The 17,807-nt window shown below is 37.5% G+C and overlaps 1 protein-coding gene across 2 annotated transcripts in view; it reads right to left on the bottom strand.

Moving 5' to 3' along the window:
* Positions 1–17,807, bottom strand: part of RELN (reelin) — a 557,372-nt gene that overhangs the window by 236,076 nt on the left and 303,489 nt on the right. For both annotated transcript variants that reach the window (XM_086397037.1, XM_086397038.1), the window contains exons 9-10: positions 12,420–12,516; positions 9,712–9,952 (exon numbers count right to left, since the gene is read on the bottom strand). In XM_086397037.1, coding sequence (XP_086253163.1) covers positions 9,712–9,952; positions 12,420–12,516 — 338 coding nt within the window. The remainder of the gene's footprint in view (positions 1–9,711; positions 9,953–12,419; positions 12,517–17,807) is intronic.

Raw genomic sequence — 17,807 nt, 5'->3', positions numbered from 1 at the left:
TCCACATTAATTACTGTACAAATAGGCCTCATTGGGGGGAAATTGTGGAAAACACACTACTTACATTTAACCCTTCATCCCCAAAGTACTCTTATTAGTTTAACAAATTATATTTTGGCTCATTTTACAATATCATGTACCCACCTCTTGGGGGAAACATGACAATAAGAGCAATGCAATCCAAAATGAAGAACATCCCAAGCAAAGCGAATTTAGAGAGACAGCATGCAATTAACCAAGCTGGAATCTGGCCAGAAAATCGTAGTTAACATTCCGATTCTTAATAGAAAAAGACATGAGAACATGGTCTAGCCACAAGTCTTACTGAGCTCAGGTTTATCCTCATTAGAAAGCCAGTACTCAAATCCCTCAAGTCACAGACCAGATAGTTTCCAGTACAGCGATTTGCAAAGCATATTTCTGGAAAGTATATCTGATTTCCTCCTGTTTGTCCTTACAGTCTAAAAAAAGAAAATCATTAAATGGATTTCTGAAATCTTTTTCTGGGGTGCCCAACTTATGGAAGAAAAGTTAGGCATTATAGCAGGCAGATATTGCTCTGCCAGGGGACTATACTCTCAAAACACACATTTAGAAATAAATTCTGCTTTGAATGTAATCATCCCTTTAACCATTTGACTTTGACTTTTTTCACTAGCGTCAACTTGTGTTAAGACTTTACATTTTCAGACAAATTAGTTTACATTTTTTCCATAATTTGGATGTTATAACCTTTATTATCCATTAATGATTCAACAATTTGTGATAATAGTATTAGACAAGTGACAGCAGAACCCCAGAATGAAAGCTCCAATTCTTATTCAGGACTGGAGATCTGCCTAGTGTCCACTGGGATAATGAATTTGGCAAATGCATAATGTACAAGAGCTATAAGAAAATTAATAGACTCTCTTTTCTGACTTAATGCTTTTCCTTAATGGGTTGTTGATTTACCTAATTCACCTAATGGCTCCTCATTAGGGCCTTTGGTGTTTGTTAAACTAGGAAAATTGACATTATTATTGGATATTTATCAACAGGAAATGGGAGAGAGAGGAAGCAGTCTAACTGAAGTAGAAATAAAAGATTAAGATATGGCCCTTCTAAATTCTGTATACTTAGTTACTCCCAATCCTTAACATACATCTGCAAAATTTAATAAATTACTTTTTAAGAAAAATTATTTTAAATACATTTGATCACAGCCTATTCTAAAGGACAAACCTTCACAACAGAATCTGTGACATTTAATGTTGATTTACTTCTCAACACAAGTTGACATAAATGTGCAGAAGGAGTAATCTGGCATTCTTTGCTATCCATACAATGAACTAGGATAATAAATAGAAAAAGATTAGCAGGTGCAGGCACAGCAATCAGAGTGGGAAGATTTCTTAAAAATAAAAAATACATGGAACAGCACCTATCTTCTAGTGATCTGCATTTAATCTGTGGGTCAATTCCAGAGTTGACAGAAGCCAGTGATTTATGCCTTTGCAAGCTGAGGGTAACCAGGCTAGCTGAGCAGATATAAACATTTATTAACAGTGACTGAGCAAAGCACGCAGATATCAAGGAGTTGTGGATGCTTCATGCTTTCAAAATACAAATTTTGGCTGCCGCCAAAGATGGGGGTAAATAAACAAAATGAAGCAGCTGCTTGACCAATATTTACCTCCATGGCATATTGATCCATTTGGAAATTTTGCTTCACTGGAAAGGATAGAAATAACAGAAAAAACAAAACCCAAAATATCTCCTCATACCTCTTTCCAAATCATTTGTTTCTGGGTTTTTCTGAGTAATTTCCTGACCTTTGCAGATCTTTTCTTTAACAGTGAGTTATAGAAAGCAGGTAGCTGCAACAGCTCCAGGCTGATCCTTTAAAATTTTACATTTAGCACTTTTCTTTGAACTTGAAGTTAAGGACATTTTCAGATTGCAGTATGTGTGTTTGAGGAGTTGGGAAGAGATAACTTTGATGGATTCTTCTGGATGTTTCAAGAATGACTAAGAAAATCTGGGCACTAAGTTCTCAGGCTCTTTATAGACATGCAGTGTTTACCTACTGTAGATATAAAATTTAGATCAAAAGGCCTTCCTCATAGTGCTGGCAACTACAGATGATTCATGAAATGCCACCATTACTACGGCTTCTTTTACTACTTATCCTAATTATGGTTGTTGTTATTATTATTTATTATCCAATATCCATGTTACTCAATGGAGATGCGTATCAGAATCCTACGCAAGGTGAAACACTGATTCTTGATTCTATATGTTTGAAATGGAAGGGGCTGAAAAAAATCAACCATTTCCCTTAAACTTTGATGACAAAATCAATACCATTCTCAAAGAGTCAGAGCACCAGAAGTTGCCCTTGGATTAATCATTCTCCCATTTCAGGCAGGAAGAATGTGCCTTCCACTATTAAATGTGGCAAAACCCCCAAAGCCACCAGGGAATGGCAGCTGTGGCAGCAGTAGCCGATTCCAGCAACTGCAGACTGACACAGTATACCCTGTATCTTCAGAATAGAAACAACTGACACAAGAAATTCTTGATTAGTCTAGAAATCATTTACAAAATTATAAAAAAAGAAAGGATGCAATTGTTTATAAAAGAAGGAAATATTATTGAAAGTGAAGTGAAGTCACTCAGTCGTGTCCGACTCTTTGTGAACCCATGGACTGTAGCCTGCCAGGACCTGCCATCCGTGGGATTTTCCAGGCAAGAATACTGGAGTGGGTTGCCATTTCCTTCTCAAAAATATTATTAGAACCAGTAATTAAGACAGGGGATTCAATATCAAGGGAGTTCAGACTCCTTGCCTTTCTGAGTCCATGGCTGGCTTATTGTGGAGATTGCTAATGAGGGTGGTGCTCTGGGGAGCTTTCTGACTTCCAGGACTAGATTTATAGGCATTTAGAGCCCCACCTATTTGGTTGTGAACAGAGGGATACTTAGGGATTCATGGGAAATAATAAAATCATGATGGTAATTAGAAACACTCTAAGAATGTGTTGCCCCTTTTCTTCCACATGGGCAAGCTCTCTGGAAAAACACTGGCCGCTAAGTCAGACAAGGCCATGAACTTGCAAAGAGAATGGAGGAGAATCACAGATGGCTGCCTAGGAAGAACATATTAATTCTGTAACCTCTTACAGTCCTCTTTAGCTTACCAATCCAAATAAAAAAGCACAACAAACATAAGGTCGGGTTCTACATTAAAAGCTGATACTGTTAGACACCTACTTCATATTAATTACTAAAGAGTCAACAGATGGTAATGGCTTTCTACCAACCCAGGACAGATTTAAACTGGTGACCTATAATTGCAGTTCTCCAGATCACATGACTCCTTAAGTTAATTACTCTATTTTGTCTTCTATCATTCTGCCCTACTTGAGATAAACAAGGACAGGCTCAGATAAAATGGATTAAATATTATTACCAAAGAAATGGGAAACAAATCTAAAGAAGATAAGGAAAAATAATGTATATGAATGCTAGTGACTCATTTTTATCTTTCCTATTTGACCTGCCACTCTTAAACTCTATTTTCAACATCAACATCCTCACTACTATTACTTCATTTTATGAACAGCACTTAAAAATCATTTGTTGTTAATAATGAAAACTACTATTTTTAATTATGTGAATGTCATTTCAACTTAATTCCAATGGAAACTGGTCCTTTTGGCAGTCTGACTGCCAAAAGTTACACCTATGGGAAATACTTGTGTCCAACCTAATCCATTTACTTCATTTGATTCTGATTATCATCTTAATGACATACATGGATGACATAATTTGTGAATTCTGTATTTTTCTATCCTATTCTTCCTTCTGCCCTCCTAATTGGGGTTGTCAGCTCAATCCTTTGCCTTCTACTTATTTTTCTCCATATTCACTTCCCTGTGGAGCTTATTTGTACTCAAAATTTTCCATGAAGAAGACATGTACTTATTAAAACCTTTCTATATGCCAGGCACTGTTCTAAGGTTTACATGTATGTTCTTATTTAATTATCACAACAGGAATGGATACTACTATCATCCCTGTTAAAGGTGAGGATACTGAGAAACCAAGAGGTTAAATAACTTGCCCAAGACCATATGGCTAGTAAATGGTGAAACAAAGATTTGAACCCTGTTAAGCTCATTTTCTTAACAGTTTTGCTCTATCCAGTCCCATTCACAATATTTTTGCCCTCATGTCATCTTTGAATATAAAATTTATTTTCTTTATTCACAAACTAGATCTTGGTATTTTTTCAGCTTTTAATTTGTTCAACTAGCACAATGTATCATGTGCCAAACACTGGAGATTCAAAAATAGCAGAAACAGTTCCTAAGCTTAAGAAGCTAACATGCTAACTAGGGAGACAAACATAACTACAAAGAAACGTAAACACTCTCATAGATGTGTATGTATGCTGTAACAGAATGTTGAAATAAGGTGCCAATAAAACACATGCTACTCCTCATTCCAAAGTGAAATGATGGACCAAATATAAGGACCTAACAAAGTGAAATGATGGACCAAATGTAGGGACCTAACAAAGTGAAATGATGGACCAGATATAAGGACCTACTAACAAAAGAGGTGGTAAAATGACTTAGCCACTTCCCTAAATTGAGAATGAGTGAGCCTGAAGCTGCAGTAGGTTGGCAGCTGGAAAGCAGAGAGATGATTCCTTTCCAGAGGGTTGTTGGTGAACTGTGAGTCACATCCATGACCTTGCAGGGGAGGAAGGTATCATCCACTTGCCTCAAGCCTGGGGCTCAAGATTCTGTAAGGGCTTAGACTAACAACTGGGGCTGCCTGGCAGGCAGCTGGGTAACAAGAGGGCTGCATTTTGAAGTAACTAACTTCTTTTCTCCCAATGATGGATTCAAAGTGAATGTTCACCATAGACTAGGATTGGACCCATGCACACAAGAGGAAATCTGGTCTAAGATCCTGCCCACAGGGGCTTCCCGGAGGGGCAAAGAGCCCTCAGCAGAAAGAGGCTGAAGTCATAAGTCAGAGTCCCAGTGGGAAGTAGTAGAAGTAGACATAACCTGAGAGATATACATTGGGGAGCTACAGGTGAGAAATCCCCAGTTTTGGTGAAAAGTGGTGACATATCCATAGAGCTTTGTGATGGAGCCAAGAGAACTCCAGCTTCAATCACTTGCCAGATTATGAGATCAATAATTCCCACTCACAACAATAACTGCGCTTGCTTCTTCTCCTTCCTCCTGACCCAGCCCTGGATGATTCAAAGGTTAAAATTAATGACTTAGTGGAGGAGGGGGAAGGAGTTGACTACTATCTCTTTTCTACTCAGCAGACTTCAGCTGGAGGAAAGGAGATGCTATGGGTGAAGTTTGGAGTTTGCATTATTATGGTGAACCATGTGGTATTTGTTATTGAACTGAGACTAGCTACTACAGTGATTGATTGCTTTTTTGGTCTATCAGTAGTCTTGGGACCTGACTTAGTTTTTGTGCAAAAAGGATACAGATTTTAAAAAGCTGTCTGAGTGAATATGAATGGTCACTAGTGAAGAAGAATGAACCTGTATTTTGTAGACAGTCTTCAACCTCAGGTCCTGTTTATTCAACCTTATGGTTATAGCAGCACAGGGAGGAGTCAGACATTAGCTATACACAAAACTTCATCCAGACAATGACATTTGAACTGGGCCCTTAAGGATGCTGGGGAATGACTAGGCATAGTAAAAAGAAAAGTGGAAGAGCATGTCTAAATGGGTGGGAGTGTGAAATTCCATTTTATTTGTGATGCTGGAGGACAGAAAATAAGGATGAAAACTTAGGCTGGACATGGACTGGAAACAGCCTTGAATTACATGCTAGGGAGTTTGGCTTGTCCCCTCAAGGCCTACACAGGAAGCCATCAAAGGTCTTGAGTATGGAGGAGGCATGATATAATTTCTATTAAGGAATGATGGTGTTATCTTTTGTCAGTGGCATCCTTTTGTATGATTCTTGACTCCAACATCCTCAGCACAAGAAGTCTGCTACCATGAGACTGTTGATTTCAATTTATTTAGCATTCCCCTGTTCTCACTCTATTTCACCTTCTCTACAGGTTACTGAAAATGCTTCCTACCTCCGCGAGGAAAATATCTTAATACTCCTATCTCCTTAACTTCACTTTAGGTCAGCAGTGATGGACCAGTAAACACGACTGTGAAAATAAAACTAGCTGCTGTATAGTGGAAGACAAGGAAGCAACCTGTGCTTGGTCTGAACTTACTAGATTTTAATGTATGAAAATCATTCATCTAGGACCTCCCTGGTGGTGCAGTGGGTAAGAATTCACTTGCCAATGCAGGAGACACAGATTCAATCCCTGGTCCAGGAAGATTCTACATGCCGCAGAGCAACAGGGACAATGTGCCACAACTACTGAAGCCCAAGTGCCCTAGAGCCCACATGCCACAACTACTGAGCCCATGCGCTGCAACTACTGAAGCCTGCTCACCTGGAGCCTATGTTCTGCAACAAGAGAAGGAAACGGCAACCCACTCCAGTGTTCTTGCCTGGAGAATCCCAGGGACGGGGGAGCCTGGTGGGCGGCCGTCTGTGGGGTCGCACAGAGTCGGACATGACTGAAGTGACTTAGCAGCAGCAGCAGAATAATACATGGACTATAAAAAGTAGCTGTTACTACTTAACCAAAGAGTATCCTATCTGTGCTTGGACATTTTTCCTTGAATAAATTCTACTCTGTAATGAAGTACAATGAAGCACTCAATTGATGTCACACTCAATCTCTGATTTAGTTAAGGTGTAAGCATCTCGGAGAAGGCAATGGCACCCCATTCCAGTACTCTTGTCTGGAAAATCCCATGGACGGAGGAGCCTGGTAGGCTGCAGTCCATGGGGTTGCTAAGAGTTGGACACGACTGTGCGACTTCACTTTCACTTTTCACTTTCACACATTGGAGAAGGAAATGGCAACCCACTCGTGTTCTTGCCTGGAGAATCCCAGGGACAGGGGAGCCTGGTGGGCGGCCGTCTATGGGGTCGCACAGAGTCGGACATGACTGAAGCGACTTAGCAGCAGCAGCAGCAAGCATCTTGGAGACTTTTAACAAGTAGTATTTAGAAAAGACAACATATAGTCTAAACAAACAATACTCTCAAAACTAAAAAGTCCAAAACAAAGCGATGTTCAAAACATGTCTTATGACCAATAGAAACATCGAGATATGTTTTCTAATTGGTTGTACTCTGTTTTCATCTCAGAAGCCACCCACTAAAGGAAAAATATTTGATGGAGAAATTGCATACAGCTTAAATAAACAATTTTTATTTCTAGAATTCCAAATCACTTGGCAAAAGCAATTTTTTCATGCTAGAGGTTTGAGTCAAAATGCAAGAGGTTGGTCATATAAATGAGTTAAAATGACAATCTTAGATTTTATCATTGCACTTATTTAAAAATTTAAAAAGAAACATTAGAGAAAAGCTTCTATGTGGTAGCCAAAGACCCTGGTACAAACCATTACTACAATGATTTTTTTCTTAATAGGCAACTAGGCAAGTCTTAAATGTGTGATAGCACAAGTATACTCCACACAGAGTTGTAATCTAAGTAACCATTACTACAAAGCAAACCCACACTTCATACATTTTTAACATGGGTGGTACCAAAGTACAACGCATTAAGAAACCAAAAAGTTAATTAAATTAGTGTAACGATGGCTTATAAAACAGGCACAAAAAGTATATATAATATATAGTAAAGGGAACTGAGATCAAATAATTACCAAATGATCATCACAGGAAAAGGATGTGAATCCCAGGCCCTGAGGTCTCCATGTGTTTCCTGGGTTTACATATCTTGCCAATGGTGAACAGTGACAACAGAAATCCTTCTCTTAATCAAGTAGTAGTGGGATATGCGGAGAAGGCAATGGCACCCCACTCCAGTACTCTTGCCTGGAAAATCCCATGGATGGAGGAGCCTGGTAGGCTGCAGTCCATGGGGTCGCGAAGAGTTGGACACGACTGAGCGACTTCACTTTCACTTTTCACCTTCATGCATTGGAGAAGGAAATGGCAACCCACTCCAGTGTTCATGCCTGGAGAATCCCAGGGACGGGGGAGCCGAGTGGGCTGCCGTCTATGGGGTCGCACAGAGTCGGACACGACTGAAGCAACTTAGCAGCAGCAGCAGTGGGATATGATATGGGCTATCCTTACAAAGGTTCTTTTCCACACCCATATGAAAGGCATCCATGACTCTTTAAAGGATCCAAAGGAACCAAAGTTTTAGAGTCTTTATCAGAACAAATCTCCTTAAGGTTTCCTGGGTGTTTTTTCATGTTGAATAAAGATGATGTCCGTTCCTAATGCTAGTCAGTATCTAGAGTTTGATTTGCTAAGCACCAATTTAACTGTGTCAGGAGGGTTTTCTAAAAAGGTGAAGGTTTCCTAAATAATTTATTTATTTTTTATTTTTTGGTCATACCACATAGCATGTGGGATCTTAACTTCCCAACCAGATATTGAACCTGCCCCCACCTGCACTGGAAGGCAGAGTCTTAACCACTGAACCACGAGGGAAGTACTCTAAACAATTTGCAACCCATAAATTATTAAAAGGAGATGAGTGTCTTAGATCTTTATCTTCTGCTTGTGATTCTGTGACCTCACCCCCATGCAGCACAGAGGTCTTTTTTTTTTTTTTTTGTAATAGTGAGTCACATTTTTAAAAACTCTCCAATCTGCATCTGTACTTTATTTTTTTCATACTTGAAACTTGAGAGAGTCCAGTTGAAGATCAAACGGTTTCTTAAAATATCGCCTTGACATAGTATCTTATTCCACACATTCTCTGGGCAGGCAAGCCAGTAATTTTAATTCTCATTCAAAAAGTGAGCTTTTAAGACTTTAAGGTTTTATCACTGGTCATATCTTCAGACTTTATCACAAGTCTCAACTCAGTATCTATTAGACAACCATTTCAAACACTGTCGAAGGCTTCTGCTTTGTGCTATCATCTTCTAGCCTTTATGTGTGATTTATGATTCTAGAAACATTAGTCTTCCCATCTGGCCAATTTGAAATGACCCTTCAGTCTATTCCTATTCTCTTGGATAGCCTTCCTAATCCCTCAACTCTGGATCTGGCACTGTATATTGTATTTCTACAGCACCTTAAACTTTCCCAGCAAATCAACAATTATGCTGTTTTGCACATGCACGTTGCTATATGTAACCTCCCAGTAAACGGACAGAAAATAAAAGGAAAAGACATATCTGCCTTTTGTGGTTATATTCTCCAGGTTCAGCCCAGTACATGGCACCATGGGTTCTCAAAAATACTTGTTCAAAGGATGAACAAATGAATGATTTCCCATTCTTACAGGGGAGGGTAAAGTGATATTACCTATTCTTTTAATAGTGGTTTTAGTAAAATACTTCATGACCCCATGGACTATACAGTCCATGGAATTCTCCAGACTGGAGTGGGTAGCCTTTCCCTTCTCCAGGGGATCTTCCCAACCCAGGGATCGAACCCAGGTCTCCCGCATTGCATGTGGATTCTTTACCAGCTGAGCCACAAAGGAAGCCCAACTGAGCAACTTTCACTTAATAAAATACTTTAGTAAAATAGCGGTTTAGTACAATTTGGTTTATTGAGCTTTAGGTTTTAGAGGAGAAGAGAAGGAGTGAAAGAGAGATCAAACCTTCACTGTAGCTCCTGGGAAGAAAAGCCAGTTGCCCGTGTCTACTGGATCCAGATTGTCTTCTAAAACAACTTGTCTGTGAGCTGAGTTGATGATGAGGATGTTATCTAAGGCCCAGCAGGCTTCATACACTTCACCTACTTGTAGATTTTCCTGCTTCCACTGAAACTTGACGTTCTCCCCTTTGGCGTCTTCAGGAAGGTAGAGGATGTGGATGATAGTACTGACATTGGAAGGGGCTCTGGAGAGATGAGAATTGGTGCCACAATAAAGTTCAACAGTGTCCACTTTATCTTTCTTATAGATCCATTTTGTTTCTTAATTAAGGTTGTGGTTTTCTTATCTTAAAAACATTACACATTATGGATGAAATACTCATAATCTTATACCCCTTAAACCTTTTAATATATGTGGTTATTAAGATGTCCATATTGAGTGATGGGAGGTTAAATATTAAATGTCTTAAAGAGCTCTACTTTTAACATAAGGCAGGCAGTAAGTATACTCAGGTAAGCCAGTAAATGGATAATTGAAGAGAAAATGGTACACAACTGCCTTGGCTCTTGTAAAAAATCAAAGAGTATCCAGCACAGTATTTTGTAAATGGTAGACACTCAATCTAAAACTATATACTTTATATGATACTAAGAAGAAAAAAAGGAGAGAAACTGTAAAATTATCTTAATTTTAATTCTTACTTTGAAATTTTATATCTATTAGAGATCATGGTATACTGTATGTTTTAAAATCAACATTTACATGAGTTACTTTATTTCTAGAAAACAAATACTTTTTTGTTTTGAAAATGTGAGATTTGCCATGAGAATTAAATGCTCTCATTTAGAATTCTTAAGATTTCCATGCATACCAGTTTTTAAAAACATGATAAAATTTCATAGGATTTTCATATCATATCTGCTGAAATCTCAGTCCTTTGCTATTTAATATTTATGTTAAACATTTTATTTTACCAAAGTAGAAACCTGCTGTAGTAAAAATGATGGCCTTGGCCAAGATTAAAAGTGGTACTAAAATGCAAACTAGTAGTACCTGGGGCTTACTATAAATCAGTTTTGAAAGGACTAGAGAAAAGCCATATTTTTCACTCACCAATGAAGCACGTATAAATCCATAGGATTGTCAGTGTAGATTATGAATGGTGTGCCTTACCTTTGGGGGTAATCAATTCCCCTTCCTTTAAAATATTTAATGATGACTATGTTTTTAACTTCAAAATAATTTAAATCAATGAAACTCTGATCACTAATGGTAAATTTGCATTAATGAGAATGATAGTTTGGTGCATGGCCTAAAATTAAAAGTCTTATGTAGTGAAAAATAAATAGAATCAGCTGAATGTGATCTCTATATCTTTTAATTAAATGTATACACTATTTGTCATATCAGAAGCATACAGCTGTTATTCAGCAAGAAATATACACTACAATTTATCCAAACTATGAGATATATTAGAGAAAAATGGAGGCATATGAGTAAAACTTGCAATACTTATGCTGCTTTGCTTAAAACCATTTATATAAATCAGTACTTAATATGAATGCATTTTCATTATAACTACTAAAAATTAGAAGGAATAGCAAATGCTCTGTTATAAAATTGGCAATTGACACAGCATGTCAGAGCTTGGCTTGTACCAGGTATCTATAAATAATATTTTATCCTGTCACAGAGGGAGACAATCTATTAAAATCCATGAGTTAGAATTACTTTTCTCAAGTTTTGGTTGAAATAGAACTTGAACTTATGAGACTTTTATTTTTATTTCAAATACTAGAAATTTTTAATATTAAAGATTAAGAACCTAATATTTATTCCTCTTGCCCAAATAAACCACATTTTTTTTCATTATGGAAATATGGTAAGGAAAATAGCATGAAAAAAAAAAGAAAACTGTCACAGAACTTATGGAAAATGTTCTACTTGAGTCATACTAATTTAAGAACTGAACTGAGCAGAAAAACTACTTAATAAAATTTCAAGGTATTTTTTTCCTTTAAATACCTCACCATACCTGAAATTAGCACCCATTCTGAAGTTTATTTTATGATTTAAACTGCACAAAAATAGTTAACAAATCTGAGTTTTGCTAAATTTAATAAAAATATTTTCAACCTGAATGAGCTTCTCCCTCTTTAAGCATCCAACCTCATTTTCTTATGAAGGGATTTTTTTTTAATAAAGAAAATGTAATAAATGATAACTCACATCACAATTATAACAGAATTTTAGAACTGGCCTTAGGGAAGTTAGCAGGAAAATTACAGAACCAGGGATTAGATCCAAAAGGCTGTTAACTAATTGTCATCACAGACTGGAAGGAATTTAGGTAGTAATCTGATACATTTCTAGGCCTATAAACCAGGTCACAGCCAGGCTACCTAGAGAGACAGATGGTGATGTTATTTTGTGGAGAATCCCATCAGAAAGGTTACTATCTCAAATGTACTTTTACCAAAAATAAATAGTTTGTTATAGCAACTACTGACAGTGGGAAGAATGGAAAATGACACTTTTAACATGTTCTTCAAATAGAGCAGGTAATATGCAGGTAAATGTGTGCATTCATGTAATTCAACATAATTAACAACCAGAGTACTTTTAACCATGAAGAATAAAGCCAGTGGTAGAATGAAGGTAAACAGGGAAGCAGAAACCCACCTACATCAAAACTTAAAATGATAACAAACCTAATTTTCTCAAGCTGAATCCAGTCCGCAGTATTATTCTTGGCATATGACACGCTGATACAAGGGTCTGAGTAACTATAGCGACATGAACCTGAACCTGTAAGCAGCAATAACAATAAATTTCAAAGTTAAAAAAGAAGTGTGATTACATATTATCCTTCCTGATAAATACTCTAGATAATTTTCTAACCACTTAGTTGTTTGATCATTTCCCAATTCTTCTAACTATGCTAAAACTTTTTGTGATCTATTCTGATAAATATTAAATAAATAATTTTGAGTTAATAAAAAAGTAAACTGCAGGTCTCTTTAGAGATACACGAACTTCTAAATTAAATATAAACACTCTGTTCTAGGCCAAGAAATATCTGAATATTATAGAATGATTAATAATGCCATTACGGTTCTTGCAAGTTAATATTAATAATGCTTGTATTAAGTGGCATGTCAGTCACTCAATTGCATGAGTAAAAATAGCATTCTTCCGTGTGTCTGTTATTTAACTTATGATGTAGCACGCTGCTGCTGCTTAGTTGCTCAGTTGCATCCGACTCCATATGAGAAATTAAAATACTGTAAATTCAAGTACTAAATGAATGAGAACTATTAGAGATATGATTGATATTATTCTACTACAGCCCAACATCAAAGATTTGAAAGAGAAACATTATTTTCCATTGTGGATATCTGGTCATTGTTTTTCATGTATTTTCAGTATTGGATATATGAAAACCAAAGACAGTTTTAAACTCTGATAAGAATTTGTTTTAACATGTTTAATGAATTCCTATAATAAAACACTCTCCAAAACAGCCATGAAACATAAGCCAGAAGTTTACTGGAACTCAGTAGCAGGGTTTTTATACTATATTAAAAACAAATGAACCAAACGAAAAAGAAATAGGATATTTTATGTTTAACTTTCCCCCATCTGCTAGAGGAATCGTAGTTTTAGCAAACGGCATCTGTTGATGGTTTTTATATTTGTAGTACTCAAGAGTTCCAAGCTTTAATCAGACTCATTTATTTTTTTTCAGTGGTGTTTAGTACAACACCAGTTAGTTTGCCATCGCCAAGGCTGGCAGTGAGCTAAAAAGGCCAAACAGTAGTTTTCCTAGATTTATTCTCACAGCTAGAGTGTTGATGAAAAAAGGCTACTGAAAAGAAAGCAACACAGTAACCTTGAGCTCAAATAGAAACCTACTTTATGCTGTTTGATCATTTAAGTTCTACCTTTCTTAAGCAGCTGCTTAAAATAAATATCAAACTGTGGGGCTGGAAATGGAAATGGCCAGGATTATGTGAGACAAACTTCAACACAAACGCGTATGAGGTCTGGCAGACAATTTGTTTTTCAAAAGGCAGTTCACACTAGCCTAAAGAATGTAAATGGTATTTATGTGCTTCCTTTCTGTTTTATACATGGTTAAGTACTTAAAAGCAAGTGCCTGAGGTGAATCCCGAAAATGGAAAGGCAAGAACAAATGAAAACCAAAAATGTTCCTCACAGAAGCAATTCAGTGGAAATTATTTACAAATTGAAAAAGAACAGGAAAGCTGATAAACATTAAAATAAAAAATGTGTTCAACTATGGCCCTGATAACCAATATGACCCCTCCCCTGTTTTCTTTTGTTATCATCTCACTGTTGGGAGAAAAAGTGTTTACTGTTGTGAGAATAAACTTATTGTCGTTGTCCAGTTGCCAAGTCATGTCCAACTCTGCAACCCCATGGACTACAGCACACCAAGATTCCCTGTCTTTCACTATGCAAACTACTCCAGCATTCTTGCTGCAAGAATAGTACAATAAGTTTATGATGCACTCATTGAAATAAAAGGTACCTGGCAGGTGACTCACTTTTACTTACTTAGTCATTATATTATTTTGTATTTAAAATGTTAATATCTTCTGAACCCATCTCCTCCTCATTATTGTCAATGGATTCTCAGTAGCTCTTGCCAGAACTTTGCAATAGTGATTAGCTGGTCTCCAGCCTCACATGTCCTCACCCAGCCACACTACTGCCAGTGCTCTTCCCACAAGTGAACTGAATCTTGTTACTCCCTTCTTATAATCTATCAACAATTTCTCAGTCCCTTCAGGATAAAGCAGTACTTCCAGCCCTGGTGAGATAAAGGTGCATGGATCCTACAGACTAAAAGTGTACCCTGGAAAACAGAACTAGCCTAGGGTTATCTTTAAAGGGTTCCTACATGAAAAGATGGCTCAAAAGCCACAGGGATTCCCACAGAGGAGTGGATAGCCAGAAAACCAGGAATGGGGTGTTAGGTACGAATGGACAGCCAGAAGAGCGGCACTGCCCATGCCATGGGAACTTCCCCTCCTGGAAGAAGTACCACCCAAGAGAATCAGTTGGCTTTGTATACATGTTTCCCTTTGGGGCCACTCCTATCAAACTACCATCCCAAATGGTGCCAAGCCAATGAATAAATGATTCTCCACTCCCACTATGAATACAGCTGTTCCACATAGACTGGGTGAATTTCTTCTTCAGATAAGCCCTTCTGAACTGCAGCCCCACTGTCACATAGACTTGGGTCAGTAGAGTAAGATTTGTCCTTGCCCAGACTGAAAATGGTTGCTTGACTCTGTCTGCAATGAGGGGAGGAAAGAGTTAATTAACATCCATGTGCCCAGGTACCTAAAGCCATCCCCAACTCCCTGCTCCCAGATGCAGTGGTGCAGAGATATCACATACCTCAAAACACCTCTAATGCAGTGAGGAGACAATAATACGCAGGTGCCACCTGCAACAGGTACTTATTTCCCCTCTTAAATCAAAGATCTTTAATTGCCAAAGTTGGATATTTAAAACCAGAAAGGAAAAACAACTCAAACGAAAAATGCAAAATATCCTCTCATGTACAGGTTCATTTTCTCTCCTTTGGATTGCTTCCGACGTAATTGCTATCCTTCACTCTAAAGTAGCAATTTTGCAAAGATTTTAAGAATTGCTGAAGATAGGAAGATAACTTAGAATTATGGTTATAAAAGTATGGTCTGAGAACCATTAATGGACTTAAATGGGTCTGAAAATGTAAGCTCTTTCTTTGGTTCTTACTGGCAAATGAAATTTCATATATTATCAGTTTTACTTATATCAAGGATATAAGCGGCCTATAAAGTGATGAAGGGTTCCTGAAGTATGGTATTCATAAATAAAATTGATGAACTTCTAGAACTCACTGGGAACCCTAATCCAACAGTCAAGGAATTCTGGTTTCCATGTAGAGGTACACACACCAGGATTACTGTAATACCCCCAGCTTGGGGGAGGACAGGATATTTATGTTAAATGTACCTCATGAGTGTTGTTTCCAGTTGGTCTTGGTTGGCAATTCTTGATTTAAAATTGACAGATAAATTGATAAATGATAAAGTAAATCTACATTTACTTACTATAACTGTCATTTGCATTACTATTGGTTATTTAGTCAATCCATAGTACATAATGATAGATAATTTTTTCAGCAACATTTCTGAACTAATATTGGCTTAAAGTTTGTCCTATACTTAAGACATATATGTACTGCAATATAACAAGCCATCTCTACTCCTTTGCTAAAGCAAATACCTACATAATGCCTTGAAACTATCTTGCAACAAAACCACCTTTCATTGATGATGTCCTGAATTCGTGATATTGAATTTGTTGCTAGAATTTGTGCCATTTGAATAATTTGCTCTGTATTATCAAATTATGTATAAAAATACTGTTTTAAAAAATTTTTGGAATTTTAACATAAAAGCATATATCTGCTTTCATTCTTATTAGATTAACAATGCACCATATATAGTTAAGAAAAATAGAGACCACAGAGTAATACCTTCATTTTTTCAATCACTCTACCAGTGTACTCTGCCTTCCTCCTGTTATAATGGATGAAGTGCTCTGTTCTAAAGAATGGTGAACCTTCTCATGTGATCTAGATTCCATCTCCAATGGCTCTTTAAGATTTCCCCTCTCTTTCTCTTGTATCATCACTTTCTTCCAATAAGTTTCCTGGATCATTCCTATTGTCATACAAACATCATAGAAACATACAAAGCATCTCCTATCTTAATGTTTTTTATTGATGTCACACTTGTACCTTCTGTTCTTTCCAATCCTATTTTTGTTCCACTTATAGGAAAACTTCTCAAAAGGGCTGTCCAGTGATTGTCTCCACTTCATCACAGCCTATCCTCCATCCCTTCCTCCATTCAGACTTCTACACTCAAGCACCGCCCTGAAACTACTCTTGCTTATGTGGCTGGGGACTCTCTGTTGCCAAATCAACAAATCATTTCCCCATGTGCAGGGTACTAGACTTCTCATCAGGATTTGTCACAGTCCATCCTTTCCCCTTAATTGGATAACTTCTTCTATCTTCCACTACCTTCTTGATCTTTCTCTTGCTTCACTGGCTGTTACTTCTCATTCTCCATTGTTGCCCTTTTCATTCTTGATCTCAAATTGTTTTGGTGGCTTTCTCTTTTCTATACATTGCCTCTTTTTACTTTGAGGCTTTAAATAATATCTACAACAAATATCTGTATGCAGGTGAAGAAGCAACAGTTAGAACTGGACACGGAGCAATGGACTGGTTCCAAATTGGGAAAGGAGTACGTCAAGGATGTGTATCGTCACTCTGCTTATTTAACTTATACGCAGTTTACATCATGCGATGCTGAGCTGGATGAAGCACAAGCTGGAATCAACACTGCTGAGAGAAATATCAGTAACCTATGGTATGCAGATGACATCATCCTTATGGCAGAAAATGACAAAGAACTAAAGAGCCTCTTGATGAAAGTGAAAGAGGAGAGTGAAAAAGTTGGCTTAAAACTCAACATTCAGAAAACTAAGATCATGGCATCCAGTCCCATCACTTCATGGCAAATAGATGGGGAAACAATGGAAACAGTGACAGACTTTATTTTCTTGGGCTCCAAAATCACTGCACACAGTAACTGCAGCCATGGAATTAAAAGACACTTGCTCCTTGCAAGAAAAGTTATGACCAACCTAGACAGCATATTAAAAAGCAGAGGCATTACTTTTCCAACAAAGGTCCATCTAGTCAAAGCCATGGTTTTTCCAGTAGTCATGTATGGATGTGAAATTTGGACCATAAAGAAAGCTGAGCACTGAAGAATTGGTGCTTTTGAACTGTGGTGTTAGAGAAGACTCTTGAGAGTCCCTTGGACTGCTAGGAGATCAAACCAGTTAATCCTAAAGGAAATCAGTCCTAAATATTCATTGGAAGGAATGATGCCGAAACTGAAACTCCAATACTTTGGCCACCTGATGCCAAGAACTGACTCAGTGGAAAAGACCCTGATGCTGGGAAAGATTGAAGGCAGGAGAAGAAGGGGACGACA

Source organism: Bos grunniens, chromosome 4 (genome assembly GCF_055505025.1).
Source record: "Bos grunniens cultivar Pamir isolate PY7600 chromosome 4, Bosgru_T2T1.0, whole genome shotgun sequence".
In the NCBI taxonomy this organism is placed as follows: Eukaryota; Metazoa; Chordata; class Mammalia; order Artiodactyla; family Bovidae; genus Bos; species Bos grunniens.
The sequence above is the reverse complement of the archived record's forward strand: the minus strand, read 5'-3'. Positions and strand labels throughout refer to the sequence as shown.